Raw genomic sequence first — 20,239 nt, 5'->3', positions numbered from 1 at the left:
ATTCATTGTGTGAAAACAGTCGATTTAGGAAATTATGTCTGCTTTTTAAATGCCCTAGCAGTTGAAATACTGCAGATTTCATTGTTATTTGGCAGCCATTTTGAAATCAAGATGGTGGCCACAATTGTGGTCAGATTGCATGTGTCCTGTTTTTTATGTTAAAAAGCATAAAAAAACAGTATGCACATATTCACACTTTTCTCATGTTCTGAATGATTTTTGCCTAATGTACTGTGTTATCATGGGGCATCAGAGGATTAGATAATGATGATGATTATTATTACTTGGGTATTAGTATAAAAAAGTGAGTGTAAACTTATGGGCCCTGAACCAGTTAACATTTATTCTGATATATTGCTTTATTTGGTTATTGGCGGACCAGTTAACCATGTTCGAGGGGCTTTTACGGTATTGGAATAGACTTGTGTGCATACCGGTACATGAGATCACCACTGACATTTGCATCTTTCTCAGAAGCCATAGCTAGGGTTAAATGTAAGTAAAATGAGATAAGACTCAGACAGTATACTGTGGTCACTAAGACATGCAGTGTAAACAGTCCAAGTGATCACATGCTATGCTTAACTCTATCTGTGGCTGCCCTGTAAACTGCTCTGGTGGGTGTGGGAATTTCAAGTACCCTGTGGTAGTTTTGTCCAAATCAAAAGAGGTGTGGGACCATCCGATGCCAGAAAATAGGTGTTGTACCCCTATTATTTGTAGCATTTAGGCAGAGTCCTTGCTGGACATTTAACAGCTGGCTGCAGTTTGAATTAAGAATTAACGTAACCCCATGGGGTCGGGCATTGTTTATAAATTTGGCCGTTGGGAACGAGCATTTTTCGCAAAAAAATAGGTGATTTATTAAAGCTATCATAAATATCTTTATACCCAGCTAAGTACAACTCATTAGCTTTAATATGAGTGGTTTTCCAATGTCCTACTGTAGAGCAGTGGCTGAGAATGTAAGAGTGTCTAAATGTTCTGGAAAGGGGACCGACCTTTAGGTTTTAATGAATTAAAGGTTTATTTTAGTGAAGGGGTTATGTAAATCAATAAATTTGCCAAAATTTATAAGTTCTTTTAGGATTAGTTTCTTTATTCTTTCTTGTAGCATTGTTAAAGTATGCCGTTAGATGTATAATTTCAGTTTTTTATGTTTATGTACAGTGTTTTATTTTTTTCAATGTGAAAAGTGATAAAACTTCCCTAATGTAATGAATTGGGATTGGTATTGACATGTTCTTTTTATGACAGACATCAATATACCTGTACCAGCTGGATATGGACAGCACAAAACTGATGGTGAAGGTGGTTCCCCTCTCACTGTCCTGATCCCAGGACAGACACAAGGGGGACAGGCCCATATTGGGCTGCTCCCTCATGCCACTGACACTCAGGTTGGACCAGATGACCCGCTCAATCCTGCCAACATTCCACTCCCTGGTGAGATCCCAGCTCTCACACAGGCCTCCCCCTCCCAGCCCCACCCAGGACAGGCAGTTCCTGTAGAAGGCACTCCGCCTCAGGGAGCCAAGGTCCTGTCCATACCCCTCCCTGGTGAAATATCTGGAACCACAATGATGGATCCAGGAGCTGCCTCATTAGATGGGGAAGAGGAGCCACCCCCACCCCCACCGGGACCCATAACCATTCAGCTGCCCCCTCGTTGGAAGATAGCTAGAGATGCTCAAGGCCATGTGTACTTCTACCACGTCAAGACACGAGCCAGCCAGTGGGAACCTCCATCCCTTGACCAACACAACCAGATTCAGGCTGAACTGGGATCAGACTCAGACTCTGACTCTTCTTCCTCAGATACTGACTCCACCAGCACTAGTGATGTGAGTCGTGATACCTATTTATTTAGCTGGAATAGTACAGCAATTTTTGCATACTTCTAAGTGCATTCTATAGGCATAGTTTATGTTTTTAGCCATAAATTATTTTTTCTTATGCTGTTTGCATGAATGTTATAATTGTGGAAGAGTTTCCTTAGTTTGTTCTGTAATATGGCTCCTATGTCACATGGTCAGAGCGAAGACTTCTCAAGTGAGGAAGAGGAGGAGGAGGTGGTGGAGACGGTGACGAGGAGTGAGGTATCAGACGAGAAGATGATCAGACGTGTGCGGGGCAAGAAGCGGCGTTCAGAGGCGCTGGTACAGGAGCGAGTGATCAGTGTAAGTCAGCCCTTCCTTTCCCCTCAGCCCGCTTCCTTTCCTACATCCCTGCTTCATTGCACACAGCTCAGGAGACTCACTTACAACCATGGGATCTTCCTCAGGAACCTTTAGTAACCATTACTTATTGATGATAACTGAATCTAATCAGTCCCTTATTACCCATGGTTGCGCATGCCATACCATGTGTATTTTTTTTCCTTTTTCCCAGCATGGAATTTGTTGAAGTAGACTACAGTGCTTTCAAGAATGTTGAGAGTGAGAGCAGTGCGAGTATAAGTGGTTGGGGAATGGCTGGGAGAAGAAGAGATGAGAGGAGGGAGGAAGAGATCAGTAGGGCGGAAGTAGTGGAAGCGATGAAGAAGATTAAGTTGGGAAAGGCCCCAGGAATTGATGGAGTGTGTGATGAAATGCTTAGGTATGGGGGTGAGATTTTTGTGGAGTGGATATGGAAGTTGTGTAGATTGGCATGGGAAGAGGGAAGGGTTCCAGAGGACTGGAAATCAGGTATAATTGTTCCTTTATACAAAGGAAAAGGGGCGAGAGAAGTATGTGGTAACCATAGGGGTATTTGCCTTCTTAGTGTGACTGGTAAAATATATGGTAGAATACTCATTGATAGGGTTAGGCATATGACAGAGGAGCTAGTTGGAGAAGAACAAGGGGGATTTAGGAAGGGAAGATGGTGTGTAGATCAGATATTTGTTCTAAGATGTTTAGTGGAGAAGTATCTAGAGAAGGGAAAGAAAGTGTATGTCGCCTTCATGGACTTGGAGAAAGCTTGTGACAGAATAGATAGGCAAGGTATGTGGAAGGTATTAAGAATATATGGAGTAGAGGGGAAATTGTTGAATACTGTGAAGAGCATGTACTAAGGAGCTAGGACTACGGTGTGAGTGGATGGTGAGCTGAGTGAGTTCTTTGATCTCAATGTGGGACTGAAACAGGGTTGTGTGATGTCTCCAAGGCTGTTTAATATATACATGGATGGGGTTGTAAAGGAGGTGCAAGGCAGGGTGGTGGATGTTGGGGGGGCTCTAATGAATGAGGGTGAGATGTGGAAGATTCCAGTGTTGCTGTTTGGTGATGATACAGTATTGTTGAGTAGCAGCCGTGTCTCAGTGGGTTAGAGCACTTTGCTCTGACCGAAGGGTCGGTGGATCGAATCCACCCATGGGTCATTGGTAGACAGCAGGAAGGGCATCCGGTCATAAAATGCTACACGCTCCAGTCCAAAAGTCTTCTACCCAGGGGCAACGCCTCATCCCTTCGAGGATACCTGACGTAAAACCAAATTATTATTTTTTATTATTATAAGATGAATGGGAGCTGCAACATTTAGTGAATGAATTTGGGACAGTGTGTAGGAAGAGGAATCTGAAAGTTAATGTAAACAAGAGTAAAGGTATGGTGTTTGAGAGGAATGAAGTCACAGAATGTACAGTGAGGTTGGATGGTGAGGATATGGAGAATGAGTGCATTCACGTACTTGGGTAGTGTGACGAGTAGGGATGGAACTTTGGGGGATGAAGTGCATGAAAGGGTACAGCAGGGAAGGAAGGTTGTTGGTTCACTGAAAGCATTGATGAGAAATAGGGAGGTGAGTATGGAAGTTAAGATGTCACTGCACGATAGCATTGTGATCCCTACCCTGACGTATGGAAGCGAGGCGTGGACCTTGCAAGAAGGGAACAAGTCGAGAGTGAGAGCAGTGGAAATCAGTTACTTGAGAGGAGCATGTGGAGTGACATGGAGGAACAGGTTGACGAATGAAGAAGTGAAGGAACGTTGTGGGGTGGATGTGGATGTGGTTGAGAAGATTAGGAGAAACACACTGAGGTGGTTTGGACATGTGGAGAGAATGGAGAATGAAAGACTGACTAAGAGGGTGTATGTAGGTGTGGTGGAGGGAGGGAGAGGGAGGAGTAGACTGAGGATGAGGTGGAGGGATGGAATTGAGAGGTACATGAGGGAGGGGGGAGTGAGCTGGGGGGGAGGGTAGTCAAATGATGGGTGATACAGTGACTTGGAAGCGTTTTGCCTGTGGCAACCCTTTGTGGGATTAGGGCGTGGGGCTATAGATAGATAGAGAGACTCACTCTTGACTTATGTCCTTCCAGCAAGGTCTAAGCTTCACGTCCATATGTTAGAGTAGGTATCACTATTTTGTCATGCAGCGGCTGTTTTACTTCCATGCTCACTTCCCTGTTTCTTATCACTGCTTTCAAAGAACCAACAGCCTTTCTTCCTTATTGTACCCTTTCAAGCACTTCACCCTCCAAACTTCCATCCTTACTCTATACTGTCCAGGTACTTAAATGCACTCACATTTTCCATTTCATCATCATCCCACCTCACTAATACATCCAGTGACTTCATTTCTCTCGAAGACCATAGCTTTACTCTCTCCAACATTCACCTTTAGATTCCATTTCTCACACACTCTTCCAGACTCATTTACCAAGCCTTGAAGTTCCCCTTCATGCTCACTTAACAATACAGTATCATATGCAAACAACAGTTCAGGGAGTTTCCAAATGTTTGCCCTCTCTCATTGAAGCTGCTCCAACATCCTGGCTCTACCTTGTATCTCTTTTATAACCACATCCATATACAGAGTGAACAACCATGGAGACTTTACACATCCTTGTTTCAGTCCAACATTCAAATAGAAAAATTCACTGAACTCACTATCCACATGCACTGCAGCCTTAGCCCCCCTCTTCCTATTTACTCCATACATTCTTAATATTTTCCACATTCTTTGTCTATCCACACTGTTATTTACTTTCTCCAAATCCATGACGGCTGTATAGAACTTCCATCCCTACTCTAGAAACTTTTCTTCTGCAGACCTAAGAATGAATATCTGATCTACACAACCTCTTCCCATCCTAAAACCTCCCAGTTCTTTACCAATTAATTCCTTTATTATTTCCCTAACTTTGTCAAGAAGTATCCTGCTGTACACTTTTCCTACTACAGTAAGAAGACCTATGCCCCTGTGATTACCCTACACTTCTTTTTCCCCTTTTCCTTTGTACTGGGGAATAATTATACCTGACTTCCAGTCCCCTGGGACTCTACCGTCCACCCAGGCCAATCTGCACATCTCCCATATCCATTCTACTATGGTCCGTCTATTTTATGAAGAGCGTTTGGGCGTTGTCCCTCTTGGGAATTTCCTAGGTTGCCTCTCTGCCAAACTGTACATCTCTGTGTCTCATGTCAGCTATTTGCTACTTCTAAATGAAGTTTATTTACAGTGTATATATATTTAAATCTTTAATACGGCTATATAGTGTTATAAATGCCTTTTTTTTTTTTCTTTTAATAACAGTTACTTTTTATAAATACCACATCACTTGGCAACGTTGCTTTCCAACGTTGCCACGCTTGTAAGGGTAAAGTGACCGTGTTAATCCAGGTCATTTCCATTCTGGCCACCACCTGAGATGGATGCTCTTACTCCTGCTACTCGCTCTCGTGTGCTCCACAGTAGAGAAAAAGAACTTATTTACAATGTAAATAAGTATTTTTTAGAAGAGAAGGCAAATAGAGGACCTATAATTGATCCCTCAGAAGCTGTTATAAACCACAAATAAACATCACACTTTAAGAAGAAAATCACAGTCATAATAAAAAATAATGTTTGACAGAAACAGAGAGTAGGGGGAAAGGTCATGGAGAAAGGGAATGAATAAGAGCACAACAAGACAGACAGACAGTCAGTCTGGAGGCTTTTCCTCAAATTCTAAAAATTCATAAAAATGTATAGACTTTTTATAGAAATAAATCTATAAAAAATGTAATTTCTATATGCAGAGAGAGAGAGAGGAGAGTGATGTGCTGCGAGGGAGAGTTGTCATTAGCGCCTTTATTCTAATCTGATTAAGTTGCCCATCACAAAGTATGGCAACACTGTGGGACGGGGACTCCCCAAGAGGGACAACGCCCAAACGCTCTTCATAAAATAGACAGACCATACTACTATCCCTCATGCTTCAGCATTGCACAACACACTCCATCATTTCCTGGGACTTTCCCTAGGAATATGTCAATATGTCAAAAGTCTTACAGTTAATCGAAATATCCTTGTTCTGGATGGTTTAACTTGTCTAATGTACTGTAGTTCCTCTTATGTCAGTGCATATCTTAGGATGTCTTGTATAATGGACCTCAGTGCAACAGTATGAATGTAAAACCATTGATCAGGAAATAGAATTACTTTTTTATGTTCTCCCCTCCATGGCAGCCCATTATGGAAATTGATCGGGAAGCAGCGAGACGAGAGAGGCGGGAGGCTAAGGAGCGTGCCAGGGAGGAAGCACGGCAAGAGAGGCAGGAGCGGCAAGAAGAGCTGGTTGCTCGCATGGAAACAGTTGAAGCAGGCGAGACCCGAACGAGGCAGGAGCGCCATGAGACCAGTAGCAGCAGCAACAGCAGTACCAGTACCAGCACTACCACTAGCACCAGCACCAGCACCAGCACCATCACCAGCGGTACCATCACCAGCACCAGCAGCATCAACACAACCCCCAGTGTTCTTGCCAGCAGTAGCAGCAATAGTAGTAGGAGCAAGAGAGAGAAGGTAAAGGTGGGTTGGTTGGAAAGGGATGTGGGCCTTTTTCCTAGGTTGAGTATGGTTTTGTTCATATATTATTTTAAGCTTTGGTTTCATTGTAGACTCTTAAATATTTTTTAGGTATTATTATTACTTCTCTTATTATTTTTATTATTATTATTTTTATTATTATTATTATTATTATTATTATTATTATTGTATTTTTCATTGATATTATTTATTGTATTAATGATACCTATTTTCATTCATTCATTCATCATCTAATCCAGTGTTGCCCCATGAGGAGTGTAAGAGCCTGGGGCTAGGCAAGTTGGTCCTGGTATTTAAAATGAGAGTGACCATCCTCACTCATCCCTGTGTAGCATTACCTGAGCACTAAACTCCAACCACCCCTTGGATATAAACCTGCACCAGCTGAATCTGATTGGTGCACCTTAATTTCCCACCAAACCACCAGACACCATAACTTGGTTGTATGGTTATCATCCAGCATAGTAAGTGGTTTCCTGGTGTACATTTGGCTTGTCACTCAGTGTAGAGTCACCCGTAGACAGAAGGAATAGGAAAGAATGAAGGAAAGAGAGACTGAAGAGAAAGGATGGCAAGAAGGAAAGAAGAGAGGAAAGGCCAAGCACCTAAGAGCTGCACTACATTGAGTGAGTGGATGGTGAGTGTCCCCATCAACCACCATTATTATGATCATTTATTATCATCACCATCATCCAGACCTCCTTTCCCACCCTAGGGCAGGATGAGGAGTACCCTTTCGTTACCGGATGACACAGGTTGCATCTAACCGCGGGTGAGTACTCAGGATATGGGCCCGCTCAGCCTTGCCGGAGTGCTGGGAGAACCTCCCCAGTTTCCATGCATGCGGTACCTCTTAAACATTTTATCCTCACCCTTAGTTTTGCTTCAATCTCCATGATTTTTTTTTTTCCTTGTAATCTCAAATAGTTGTACTTGCTTATGGTGTTGATAAAAACATTTGGCGAATATAAATTATGTGCTAATTTACGATATTTTTTTCTTTCCTTTGTGTTTTCTCATAGAAATATATGATTTATGGTAATTGTTACTGAGAAAGAGTTTTAGGAAATTTCATTAGCTACATTTTGGTATACAGTATAAGCATTTACTGTAGGACAATTCGGGTTGGTTTTACGTACTGCAAAGGGAAATTATCGATTGCGCTGCAGTGTGGGAGTGGTGTTTCGCTAAATTATTTTTTCCCCTGCCTTCATTTACGCCTCTGTCTACCTGATTTTTTATTCAAGTAATGTCGAATAGTTGTACTTGCCAATGGTGTCGATAAAAATGTTCGGCGAATATAAATTATGCTCCAATTTACGATGTTTTTTCTTTCCATCAAGGGGCAATTTTGTTGGACGCAGCTTGCATCGTCCAGTAACAAGCGGGTGAGATTAGGTTCGACACAGCCTGTGTCATCCAGTAACGAGCAGGTGACTTTTGCACCGAAACCCTAAGTAACGAAAGGTTATTATGATCATTATTATTATCATCATCATCATACGGACCTCCTTTCCAGCCCTAGGGCAAGATGAGGAACAGCAGTGTCCAGACAGCTCTAATGACCAATATTATTATTATTATTATTATTATAAATATTAAATTAATGATACTTGGTGGTAGTTGGGGGCGCTCATCATCCACTCACTCGATGTAGTGCTGCTTTGGATGTCTGCCCTTTCCTTTCTTCCTTCCTTCCTCTTCTGTCTTTCCTTCATTTTTTCCTCTTCTTTCTGCATACAGGTGACTTTACATTCCCTCTTCTGTCTTTCTTTCCCTCATTCTTTCTTCTTCCTTCTGACTGTGGGTGACTCTACACAGAGTGACAAGCCACATGGTTTCCTGTATGCCAGGAAACCATTTACTATGCTTGGGTTTAACCACATAACCAAATTATGGCACTTTGTGGTTCAGCGAGTAAATAAGGCACTCCAATCGGATTGAGCTAGTGCAGGTTTATATCCAAGAGGTGGTTGGGGTTTACTACTCATGTAATACCACTCGGGGATGAGTGAGGCTGGTCACTGTCATCTTAAATGCCAGGACCAACTTGCCCCGCCGCGGGTTCCTACGCTTCGCATCGGGCTACATAGGATTGGATGATGGATGGATGAATATTATTTTTGTTCAGATGTTGTTGTTATGTATTATTTTAATGATACTGATTTTATTTATTATTATTGTTTTTATTATTATTGTATCATGTATTATATTGGTTGGTGGGGGCACGTACCATCCACTCACTCATATATATATATATATATATATATATATATATTATATACTATCTATCTATCTCTCTATCTATATATACTATCTATCTATCTATCTATCTATCTATATATATATATATTTTTTTTAATGCAAGGAAGAAAGAACCAAAGGCCAGGGGCCTGTAAATTGCTTTCTCAAAAAAAAAAAAAAAACAAGATAACAGAGAGCCAAATTCAAGATCCATTCATTTTGAGATGCCTGGACACACTGCGTTTGAAGGACTGGAGATCACATGCAGTAGTGCTGCTGTCGGGTGCCGGCCCTTTCCTCTCTTCCTTCCTTCTTTCTATCCATCCTCTTCTGTCTTTCTTTCCTTCATTCTTTCCTCTTCCTTCTGCCAATGGGTGACTCACAAGCGAAATGGTTTCCTGTGCACCAGGAAACTATTTATTATGTTGGATGATAACTGCATAACCAAATTATAGTGCCTGGTGGTTTAGTGAATAATTAAGATGTTCCAGTCGGATTGACCCAGTGCAGGTTTATATCCAAGGGGTGGTTGGGGTTTATTGCTCACGTAATGCCACTTAGGGATGAGTGAGGCTGGTCACTTTCATTTTAAATGTCAGGACCTGTGCTCCTCATAGGGCAACATGGGATTGTATGATGGATGGATGGATCTTGATTTAAGGGGTTGTTCCAAAAGTATTGACATGATCAAGTTCTTAGTTTTCATGTTATCATAGCAGATATTTTTTGCTGGTTTTAGGAAGTTTTGTTTTTTTCCTTATTGTAACTAAACTGACAAAAAAAAAAAAAAAAAAAAAAAAAGTGATATGGTAGCCAGTGGTCTGTGGGTTGAGTACATAATTTTTATGAGTAAGTTATCCTTCTTTTCTGTTTTTCTCAACTGTCTGGATCCTGCCTCACTCCACCCGTAGGTAGGATATATGAGGTTGGGATGTTGATATAAACATAGTGTATGTTACAGAGTACTGTAGTGCATTAAGTAGTGATTTTTTGTTCTCTCTCTCTCTCTCTCTTTCTCTTTCTCTCTCTCATTTTTTTTTTTCTGACTTGGCAAAGGCTTTAGGGCATAATCCATATTGGATACATGCTAGGGCTGTCTCATACATGACTGGTGTATTGGTATTAGCAGGGATGTTTTAACATGTCGGTGGGTCTTCTGGTAGATCAGTAAAGGCTACTTTTTATGAAAGTCAAATCCGTAAACTGTTCCCTGTCCCGGCGGTGATTTGAACTGGGGTCCGTTAGGACTGCAGGCCACATCTCTGCCTATTGAGCCACTGCCTCCTCTTTTCATTTCGTTTTGTTTTGTTTTGTGTAAAGGCTCCAACATCCATTTTGGTAACTTTGACCCTGACCCCGAGTGTCCATTTTCAAACTCATCCAAGATTTTGGCCATATTGTGATACCCTGAAAGTTTCATACTGATAGCTCAAGCTAGTCATGAGATATCTTGTTTACCCACACACAAAGCCAGCCAGCCAGCCTCACAACTGAAAACATTACCACTCTGCTCGCTTACTACCTGCATTGCAAGGCAAACAGAATAGTAATGTTTTCAGTTGTGAGGTTATCTGGCTGGCTTTGTTTTTGTATGTTTTACATCTTGAATTTGCTACAAATCAGAAATGAAGGTTCAGAATTATGTGCCAAGGAAAAACTTTCTGGGTATGTGGGTGGTGAGATCCCATCATGAGATGGCTTCTAGTCTTTGTTTTATTTGCATTTACTCTCAAGCCCTTGTGCCCCATACCATCTCTCCATTTCCAAAATCTTTCCTCCTCCTCCTTCCTTTCATTCTCTGCAATCAACACCAAATCATCGGCATACAACATCTCCCACGGGAGTCCATTTCTGAAGTCATATGAGAGGGCTTCAGGTACTATGATAAATAACAAGGGGCTCAAGACTGACCCCTAGTGCTTACCAGCATCCATGGAAACCTCATTTCTCAAATCTCCATTCACTCATACCTGGGTGCGAGCACCCATGTACATAGCCATAATCACTAACCAGCCACTCCTCGATCCCAGACTTCCTCATTACCCACTTGACCACTTCCCTGGGGACTCTGTCAAAGGCCTTCTCCAAATCAACAAAAACAAAGTATAGATCCCTTTTGTTTCCTTTAGATTTTTCCTAAAGCTGTCAAATAATGAATATGGGATCATTGGTCCCTTTGCCTGGCATAAACCCAGACTGCATCTCATCAGTATTCATTCTTTCTCTTATCATACCTTTTAGAATTCTTTCCATTACTTTCATATCAGGTCCAAAAGTTTTATGCCTCTATAATATCCTCTTTCCAGGACATCACCCTTCACCTTGTACAGATTTACAGTCACACTCTTCAGCAAATCATTTGGGACAACACACACTTATATAATCATATTTATCAAGTCAGTCACTAACTGCACTCCTATGTCTCCTGAGGCCATCAGTATTTCAGCAGTCAACCTAGACACACCTCCCACCTTCCCCACCAGCATCCTGCCTTTTGCCCTGCTTACAGTAGCAGCAGCAATGAAAGGCTAAGGGCAAAGCACTGGATCCACTGACTCCAGACCATCCCTGTTTCAATCGAACTCCTCATTCAGCAGCTGATTATAATGCTCTCTCCAGCCGTCTTTAATATGCCCACTCTTCATCACTACCTTTCCTTCATCATTCTTCACACACTGCTTGTTTTCCCTCTTCATCTGATTTGCCTCCTTAAATATCATATTCTTTCTTTCCACATTATTTATGTTATCCAGTGAGTCTCTGAGACTCAGATTTTGCCCCATATACCTTTTTTCTAGCACTGTGCTTAGCAGCCAAGTATTCCTCATTGTTGCCACCCCTTTTCCATTCCTGGAAAAGCTTTCTTTTCTCCTTAACTGCAGCTTCTGCACTCTCATCCCACCACCAAGTTACTTTATATCTGGGGTGGGTGGGGGGTCCTTTGTCCATCCACACACAGAATCATAAACTCTCAGGAGATTGTGCTTGAGAGCTCTGTGCTGTTCATTAACATTTCTGGCAACAGCTCCTTGTTCATTCACCCATTCTATTCCTCTCACTATAGAAGGCACCCCTTACTGCTTGGTTTTTCAACTTCCATATTTTTCTCCTAGGTGCATTGGTCCTCTTTTTCATCACCTGCTTCTTATGCACCATGTCGCATATCAATAACTTGTGTTGCTGCACTCACTCCTCACTCCCTACAACTTCAACATTCCTCACCAACCCCCTGTCTGCCCTCCTGATCAGGAAATAGTCTATCTGGCTAGTCTTGCTCCCAGACTCTTATGTAATCAACCTACTCACTCTTTTTCCATATTGCGTGTTGCACACAATCATGTTCATTGCCTCCCCAAACTCGAATATTGTTTCCACCCTCCTGATTTCTCATACCATATGCGCATCCTCCGTGTACCCCTTCATATCCATGAACTGCTTCACCTACATGACCATTTAAGTCCCCTCCCAAAACGACAATCTCGTCATCCCACATACCACTTGCCACGCGTATTAAGTCATCCCAGAATCAATCTTTTTCTACATCATCCAAGCCAGCCTGTGAAGCATACACAAATATAAATGAAAATGCAACCCTACCGAATGAAATCTTCATTATTATTATCCTTTAATCATTCTGGCTGATCCTCCTCTATATCAAACCCCCTGTACAGTACACAGCCAACATCCACCCACTTCCTACTCATCACCTCAACCACCTCTCCGCTTTACCCTTCAATCATTCTGGCTGTGCCCTCTCTATATCAAACTCCCTGTACACAGCCATCATCCACCCACTTCCTACTCATTACCCTGACCACCTCCCCCACTTTACCCCTCAAATTATCCATATTTCAAGATGCCACTTAGATCCCCGTGGGTGATTTAGTATTGTCAGGCTTCCACTTCTCATTTTTTGCAAAAGTCATTAAAATTAAATAAAGGGAGAGAGAGACCACAGGCCCCACCCACCTGCACAGTCCCAAGTCCAGGCATGGGACCTGGGACCTATGGCCCACCAGCCATAACCAGTAGCTGTGGCAGTAGCCTCAGGACACCCTGCCAGGACAGCTACGGGGACACCCTCCAAGAGTGCCTTTGCACTATAACTACCTTGTCATTATACACCCACTGATAGGGCAGCCTCCTAGGGTGCCGCTGCTGAGCTTGGGCCTCTCTCTGTTGGGTGGAAGCAACAACCTGGGAACCACTATGTCCTGTACTGTCTAGCACAGTTCCGATCCTCATCCTGTCATGGCCCCCAAAACTATGCTGTCAGAGCCTGCATCATGCCTCCACTCAATAGGTCCTCCACCACTAGGTAGCAAAAGCAAAGTTTTGTGGCCGCATGCCCTGGCTGGTGTCAACCCCTGTGACCTAATGGGGTACTTTATGTGATCTGTGAAGCGCATGTAGGATAGTTCGTGAGATAGGAGAAAGTGTTGAGAGAGTATGGTAGTCTACTCTCCGTGTAAGTGTCACACTGAAGAGGTCTGCAAAAGGAGATAGTCAGATATTCTGATTGCTAGTGAAGTGAGCTCTAGCTCTCCCTCTTATCAACATTCCTATTCCCATTGGGAGTACCACCCTGATCTGCTGGTGCTACAGCCTGCTCCCTCCTATGTTGTTAAATAGCATGTGTTTTTAGTTAAAGAGTTATAGTCTTATGTTTTAGAAATAAGATGTACTGTGATTTCTCTTTTTGCCTTGGATTGTGTTGCTTATGTAGACTGACATTATGCTATGTTTATTTTGTAAAGTTCATAGGCTGCACTGTCTGGAGAACTACATTTTAAAAAATTTCAGAGTAAGGAACGTGCTGCAACTGCAATAGCTGACAACAGTGATGCTGCAAGAAAAATAAAGGACAATTTCCGATCCAAGATGGCAACCTATATTGTGTCAGTTTTGAACCCATATAGAAAGCTTGATTGCAAAGAGGGAAAAATTACTTGCACAGAGGATTTCAAGTACTTGGCACGCAAGGTAAGATTTTCTTGTTTTGTGTTGAAAGAGTAAAGTAGAGTGACTGTCTAGTATTTCAGCTTGTCAACATTTTAGGAACACATCAGTACCTTAAAGTTCATATTTGATAATTACAGTACCAGTCAGAATTAATTTACAGTCAGTAGCTAATTTTTTAGAAGGCAGTATAACCTAGATGGATATGGTGGACATTGACTTCTTTTCTTTTAAAGTATTAATTAGAAGGACTTTCAAAAGAGTACACAACAAATTGGTCTTTAGATGCATTCGTTACTCCTTCAGGCTTCACAGCTCACTAAGTCACACTTTTCTTACCAGTCAGCACTTTTGTAACACCACATTTAAAGCATTCCCTGCCAGGTACCAAATTTCCAAATCCATAAGCTCCTGTTTCACTAACTTCTCCAGTACTTTATGTTAATATTCATCCACCATTTCTTCGTTTCTCACTTCCACTGACGACACCTCTGAGCTTAGAAGCTTCTTTCAGTTTCACCCTGCATATCACAGTAAAAGTATCAGATAAACCTCTGCATTGTTGTCTCACTTTCCTCATGCCACTAATATTTTCCAAATATATTTTTTCTTTACAAACGCCAAAAATTAGTGAGGTGCAGTAATTTCCAGTCTCTGCCATTCACTAACATTCCACATATTTCTCTCTACAAGCATATATCAGTGAGGCTTCTTTCAACAGTCTTTCCAGCCTCTCTATATCATTTCATTAACACTTCAAGTATCTCTCTCACTCTCTGCAGTTACATATCAATGAGACTTCTTTTAACAGTGGTGTTGGAGAGGGATGCCATCACATGGTGGTACTGATGTAAGTACTGTAGATCATTCAGCTGTTAGGTTATACAGTTATTCCTAAACTGCCTCTCTTTCCTAAAAGGAGGATGTTGAACTTCAAATTAACCTAGCCTGCAGTCCACTGGGTTCCCATGTCAGAAAAACCTGGAGCTAAGAGTTCTACTACTATATCGCGTCTTTTCAGTCTCTCTAAAGCATTTTGCTTACACTCCAGATAATTTATTCTGTAGAACCACATTATTGTGCTTTTTTCAACAGTCTGTCCAGTCTCTCACTGCCATTTCGCTAACACTCCCAACTCTTTATCTCTAACAGTCCGTAGTCAGTGAGGCTTCCTCCAACACTGTTTCCAATCTCCATACACCATGAATTTTTATGTACATTCTGTCTGTCTATTTATTGCCAGACACTTCAGTTCCATAAGGGGTGGCCACAAACAAATCACCTCCATGTTGCCTGTCCCTCACCATTTCAATGTACTTTCCCCAGCACACACACCCCTCTCTCATACCTCTCTACTCCATCCCTCCATCTCATCCTCAGCTTTCCCTTCCCTCTACCCCCTCTCCATCTCACTCACGTACACTCTCCTCATTAGTCTGTCGCTCTCCATCATCTCCAAATGGCCAAACCACCTCAGTGTATTTCTCCTAACACTTTGTGTCACATCCACATCCACACCACAATGCTCCTTTATTTCCTCATTTGTCAGGCTGTCTCTCCATGTAACTCCACATGCTTGTCTCACATGACTCATTTCCACTGCTCTCATTCTTGACATGTGTCCATTCAGTAAGGTCCAAGCTTCACTTCCATATGTTAGAGTTGGTATCACAATACTGTCGTGCAGTGGCTTTTTTACTTCCATGCTCACTTCACTATTTCTTATCCCTCATTTCAAAGAACCAGCAACCCTTCTTCTTTGTTGTACCCTTTCAAGCACATCACCCTCCAAACTTCCATCCTTACTCATCACGCTACTCAGGCACATAAATGCGTCCACATTTTCCATTTCATCATTGCACTGTACATTTAGTAACGTCATTTCTCTTGAAGACCGTAACTTTACTCTTCCCTACATTCACCTTTAGATTTTGTTTCCCAGCATTCACCTTTAGATTCTGTTTCCCTATATTCACCTTTAGATTCTGTTTCTTACTCTCCCAAACTCATTTACCAAGCCTTTCAGTTCTTCTTCTTCCTCACTTAATAATACATATCCTTCTCTCCTAACACATATCCTTCAGTAGTCATCCATTTTTATCCTTGTGCACTCAGAAGTAACCCATTGGAATATTTTGTACAGAATTTTATTGATAAGGATTTCCCCCCCCCCACGGCATTTGCTTGCCCCTCAGTAGTAAGCACACACCAGCTGCCAGCTTGGATTTTCTTGGAAGCTATCCATGGTGCTGTCATGTATAATTCTTTTTCATTTTTATCATTGTAGCATCGCACACATGAGGCAGTTACCATTAGCAACAGCTATTTTCAAAAGATATATTTCATGATCTATCTATCTATCTATCTATTGCCAGACGCCTCAATCCCGTTTGGGGTGGCCACAAACAAATCGCCTCCAAGTCGCCCTGTCCCCCGCCATTTCACTGCCCTGCTCCCAACTCACACCCCCCTCTCTCATATACCTCTCCACCCCATCCCTCCACCGACAGTATTGTACTAGCTTGGGTTAGTAAGTCCATTCGCCATGTGATTAGTGATTGGCCAGTCCTGTTGGACTGTTACACCCCAGCCTTAAAATCAAACCATTTCAGGGATGTCACTGTATGATCCTAGCATGACTGTAGCCCCCCCCTCCCCCTTTAAAAATGAAATGTGGCATCAGAAACACGAATGACTTGATTGCTGAGAGAGGTTACCTCTTCACTCTGTTGAATACTGTACAGCCATAATTAAATTAACCTTTTCTGGTAGAGAGATCTTTATTAATTTGAATATAATTCTGGAGGTATCAAGAATAAACCATGCCAGTTTTTCGCCTACTGAAGGATTCAGTGAATTGTTTGCCATGTGTTGAAGTCAGCTTAGATTTTGTTAGTATGGGAGTAGGAATGATTGATAAACGAACTGAAGTGTGACTCTCCAGTAAATATCATAAAGTAAGTGTTTACTGATAAGTTTATCAAAACTGGAAAAAAAAAAAAATCTTACTATTATTCTTTCTTTTTTTTTTTTTTTTTTCCTTACAGCTAACCCACTTCGTCATGGTGAAGGAACTGAAGCAGCTACACAGCATTGAAGCACTTGAGTGCAGTGATAGTGTGAAACATAAAACTAAGGACTTTGTTCGTAAATACATGAGCAAATATGGCTCTGTGTTCAAAAGAGATCCCAATGATACAAAGGAATATTAATAAAAGTAGATTTGGGGAGTATCTCATGGGTACTTTGAAATTTATCGGTTCTTGATTTCAGGAGCTACCTCCACCAGTTTAGATATATTGAAGTTGCATGGTGTTTTTCATATCAGTGGAAAATAGGAATATGCATTGAACTACAAATATTTTAGTGGTAATGTAAGTTTTGGTATGTGCATCGATATGAATGTGTTTACATGGGAAGGTATTTCTTGCCTTTTTAAAAATATATATGAAGCAGTTCACTTCTTTTATGAACAACAGTGGACTTGTTTGGTTGCTGTTGAGAGTATAGTTGAATAGAAAATATTAAACTAGTTGCAATTCAGATTTCTGTGAAAAATGTTGTCGGATCATGTTGTTGCATGAATAAGGCGAGATCTGTCAATTTTATTGGAGCATGCACTGGATGGAAAGCACAAAGTTGACAGGATAGCATTGAGTTTGCATTCAGTCACTAGATGTAGTGTTGCTTATTGGCAACTACACTGAAGGGCAAGCCAAATGGTTTTTTGCAGCACAGGAAAGCATTTGTGTTGGGTGGTAATTATATACAGTACTGCATTATGCAGCATGGAAGATACTACATCATGAAAAATGCACCCAGATTTTGGGAAGAAGTTCTAAAAGAAGAAGTAGGGAAAAAAATGACTTGTAACTAACACCACAGAAACCATTGCTTGATATAGACATTTTCTCACGAGTACACATTCATCTTTTAATATCATTCAAGAGTTTCATTAATTTTTAAATGAAAACACTGCATAAGAATTGAAAGCTGTATCACAGCCCTACATATCAACATGAGAAGTCTGCTACTGCCAGTTCACCCAGCCACCACAGCTGCTGAATTTGTTTTTAGGCCATCCATCCAGTTTTGAAATTTGGTGACAGCAAGGGAAGTAGTAGTAATGACCAGTAAAACAAAAGCCAGTATGTTCATACATCGGTGTCTGAAGGTAAATACAGGGTTTATTTTTGCAAAAATGAAAGTAAGCAAACTTTTGATAACTCTCTGGTAGCTCCAATAGATGATACCAAAGCTGCACCACTAGTAGGTTAACATTGTTAAGGGTTATGTTGCTGTAACCTTTATGCTAAACAAATATGCAGGTGCATCTTATTTTTCTCAATATATGAACATTATTAGGTACATCAAGTAAATTTTTTTTATAAATAATTCTAATTGGCAAGTACCGTAATGTGAAAACTATGTGTATCAGGGACTGCGTTGAGCCAGAGCTAACCTTCATCTGAGGTGACAACTTTTGCCCTTGAAGATACATTTTTTTTTTTTTTTAATGGGGGGGAGGGGGGTAAGCACATTTTCCACACTGCAGAATATGGGAACCAAATCAACACCTGATGGTCTTGTGGTTTATGGCATTCCAGCTGGATATGGCCCAGAAGAGTTTACATCCAAGGAGTGGCAAGGGTTATTGCTTACACACTACCACTCAGGCAAGTAATTGGTCTATATCTCCTTAAATGCCAGGACTAAGTACAGTAGCTTAGTCCCAGGTCCTTGTGTTCCTGATGAGTCACTGATCACCTTAAATGCCAGGACTTAGTAGCTTAGTCCCGGGCCCATGTGTTCCTGATGAGGTGGTTAAGGCTGGGATTATTAATAAATATTTCAGTAGTCCCAGAGAAAAGTTGTTGTTGACATTGACCACCTGTGAAAATGTTGGAATCACCTAAGGATATAATTTGCTCATACTTCATTACCACAAAATTGTACTTGAAGTGTTGTGTGTTTTTAATTAAAAAGGGTAATTATCTTCAGAGATGGAAGGAATACAGCAAGTGTAAAAAATTTGTTAAGTTTGAAAGCTTGGATAATGGTGATACCAGGACGAGATATCTTATGTGGATGGAAAAGTATCTCTCTTACATGGATTGAGAAATACGTTTTTGAAGTACAAGTAAAATACTTTTTCCAGCTTCTATAAATACAATGCTGTACATGTGTAAGTATTTGACATCATCTCAAGATGTAAATTTACATGACTAGCATTGGAAATGTTGTATAATTCTACCTTTGTTGTTAGTTTGGAGTAAAGTTTAAATATTAATACAAAAGGAACTATGATTTGTACGTGTGAAGCTGTAATGTAAAGTGGTTGGACTTGTATTTATTTAATGAATGTTATTGCTGGGGCAAGTAATTTAAGAAGTTTCTCAAGATGTTCTTGTAAAATGTAAATAATTTTATGGATAAAAGATTAAAGTTTACACTGCCTTTGATGATATGAATTACCATTCTTTAATTGGTTGTAGCTGGTGGTGACCATCATCCACTCACTTGATTTAGTGCTGCCTACTTCTTCCTTCACTTGTATTATTCTATCTCTGTATCTGCCTTACTCCCTTCTTATTACTCCCATATCCTCCTATCACTTATTGTTACCTTTCTTCCACTTCAGGCAGCTGTACAATGAGTGACAAGCCTAATGGTTTCCTGTAACCTAGGAAACATTAACAATGCTGGGTGGTAACCATATAACCAGATAACAGCGTGATGTGAAGCCTGTCATAGTGCCCCTGCCAACTGGGTGGAGTAATGCAGATGTGGCATCCTTCCAGAAACAAAATCTCTACCTTTTTCCCTGCACTTCGCTGTTATGAGGCAATCTCAACAGGAAGAGAACATCGGTTCACAAGCATGGGACAACTGTGCAGGAGCAGTTGTTTGTCTGTGGTTGACTGGTCTGCTTAGCCACACAGACTGGGGTTGGTCAGCAACAACAACCTTTCTTTACTCGTAATCCTTTAGCTCTGGTATTATTTTTATGGTTCCTTGTATTGTGTTTGGGTGAGATAGATAGATAGTATTGTGTTTTGAGTATTAGTGAAAGTGGCAATTTTTTTTTTTTCCCCTCAGGACCAGTATAAGAGTATTATGGTATTTCCATTCTATCAAGTCACTCTGGGTGCGGTCAGCTAATGAGTGTAAAGAATGCTTAAATGCCAAATCTTTAATTATCTATCTATCTATTGCCAGATGCCTCAATCCCATTTGGCGT

At 41.2% G+C, this 20,239-nt stretch overlaps 1 protein-coding gene across 1 annotated transcript in view; it reads left to right on the top strand.

The window, feature by feature from the left end:
* Positions 1 to 19,601, top strand: part of Set2 (SET domain containing 2) — a 147,143-nt gene extending 127,542 nt beyond the window's left edge. Inside the window, exons 11-16 of the mRNA XM_080275949.1 lie at positions 1,258 to 1,844; positions 2,037 to 2,180; positions 6,436 to 6,627; positions 6,685 to 6,777; positions 13,843 to 14,022; positions 17,046 to 19,601. Coding sequence (XP_080132075.1) covers positions 1,258 to 1,844; positions 2,037 to 2,180; positions 6,436 to 6,627; positions 6,685 to 6,777; positions 13,843 to 14,022; positions 17,046 to 17,210 — 1,361 coding nt within the window. The 3' untranslated portion in view covers positions 17,211 to 19,601. The remainder of the gene's footprint in view (positions 1 to 1,257; positions 1,845 to 2,036; positions 2,181 to 6,435; positions 6,628 to 6,684; positions 6,778 to 13,842; positions 14,023 to 17,045) is intronic.
* Positions 19,602 to 20,239: the final 638 nt, after the last annotated feature.

This window comes from Coenobita brevimanus, chromosome 63 (genome assembly GCF_032717465.1).
Source record: "Coenobita brevimanus isolate Jiangsu-jjx chromosome 63, ASM3271746v2, whole genome shotgun sequence".
Classification (NCBI taxonomy): domain Eukaryota; kingdom Metazoa; phylum Arthropoda; class Malacostraca; order Decapoda; family Coenobitidae; genus Coenobita; species Coenobita brevimanus.
Note: the sequence above shows the minus strand (reverse complement) of the source record. Positions and strands in the feature narration are given on the sequence as shown.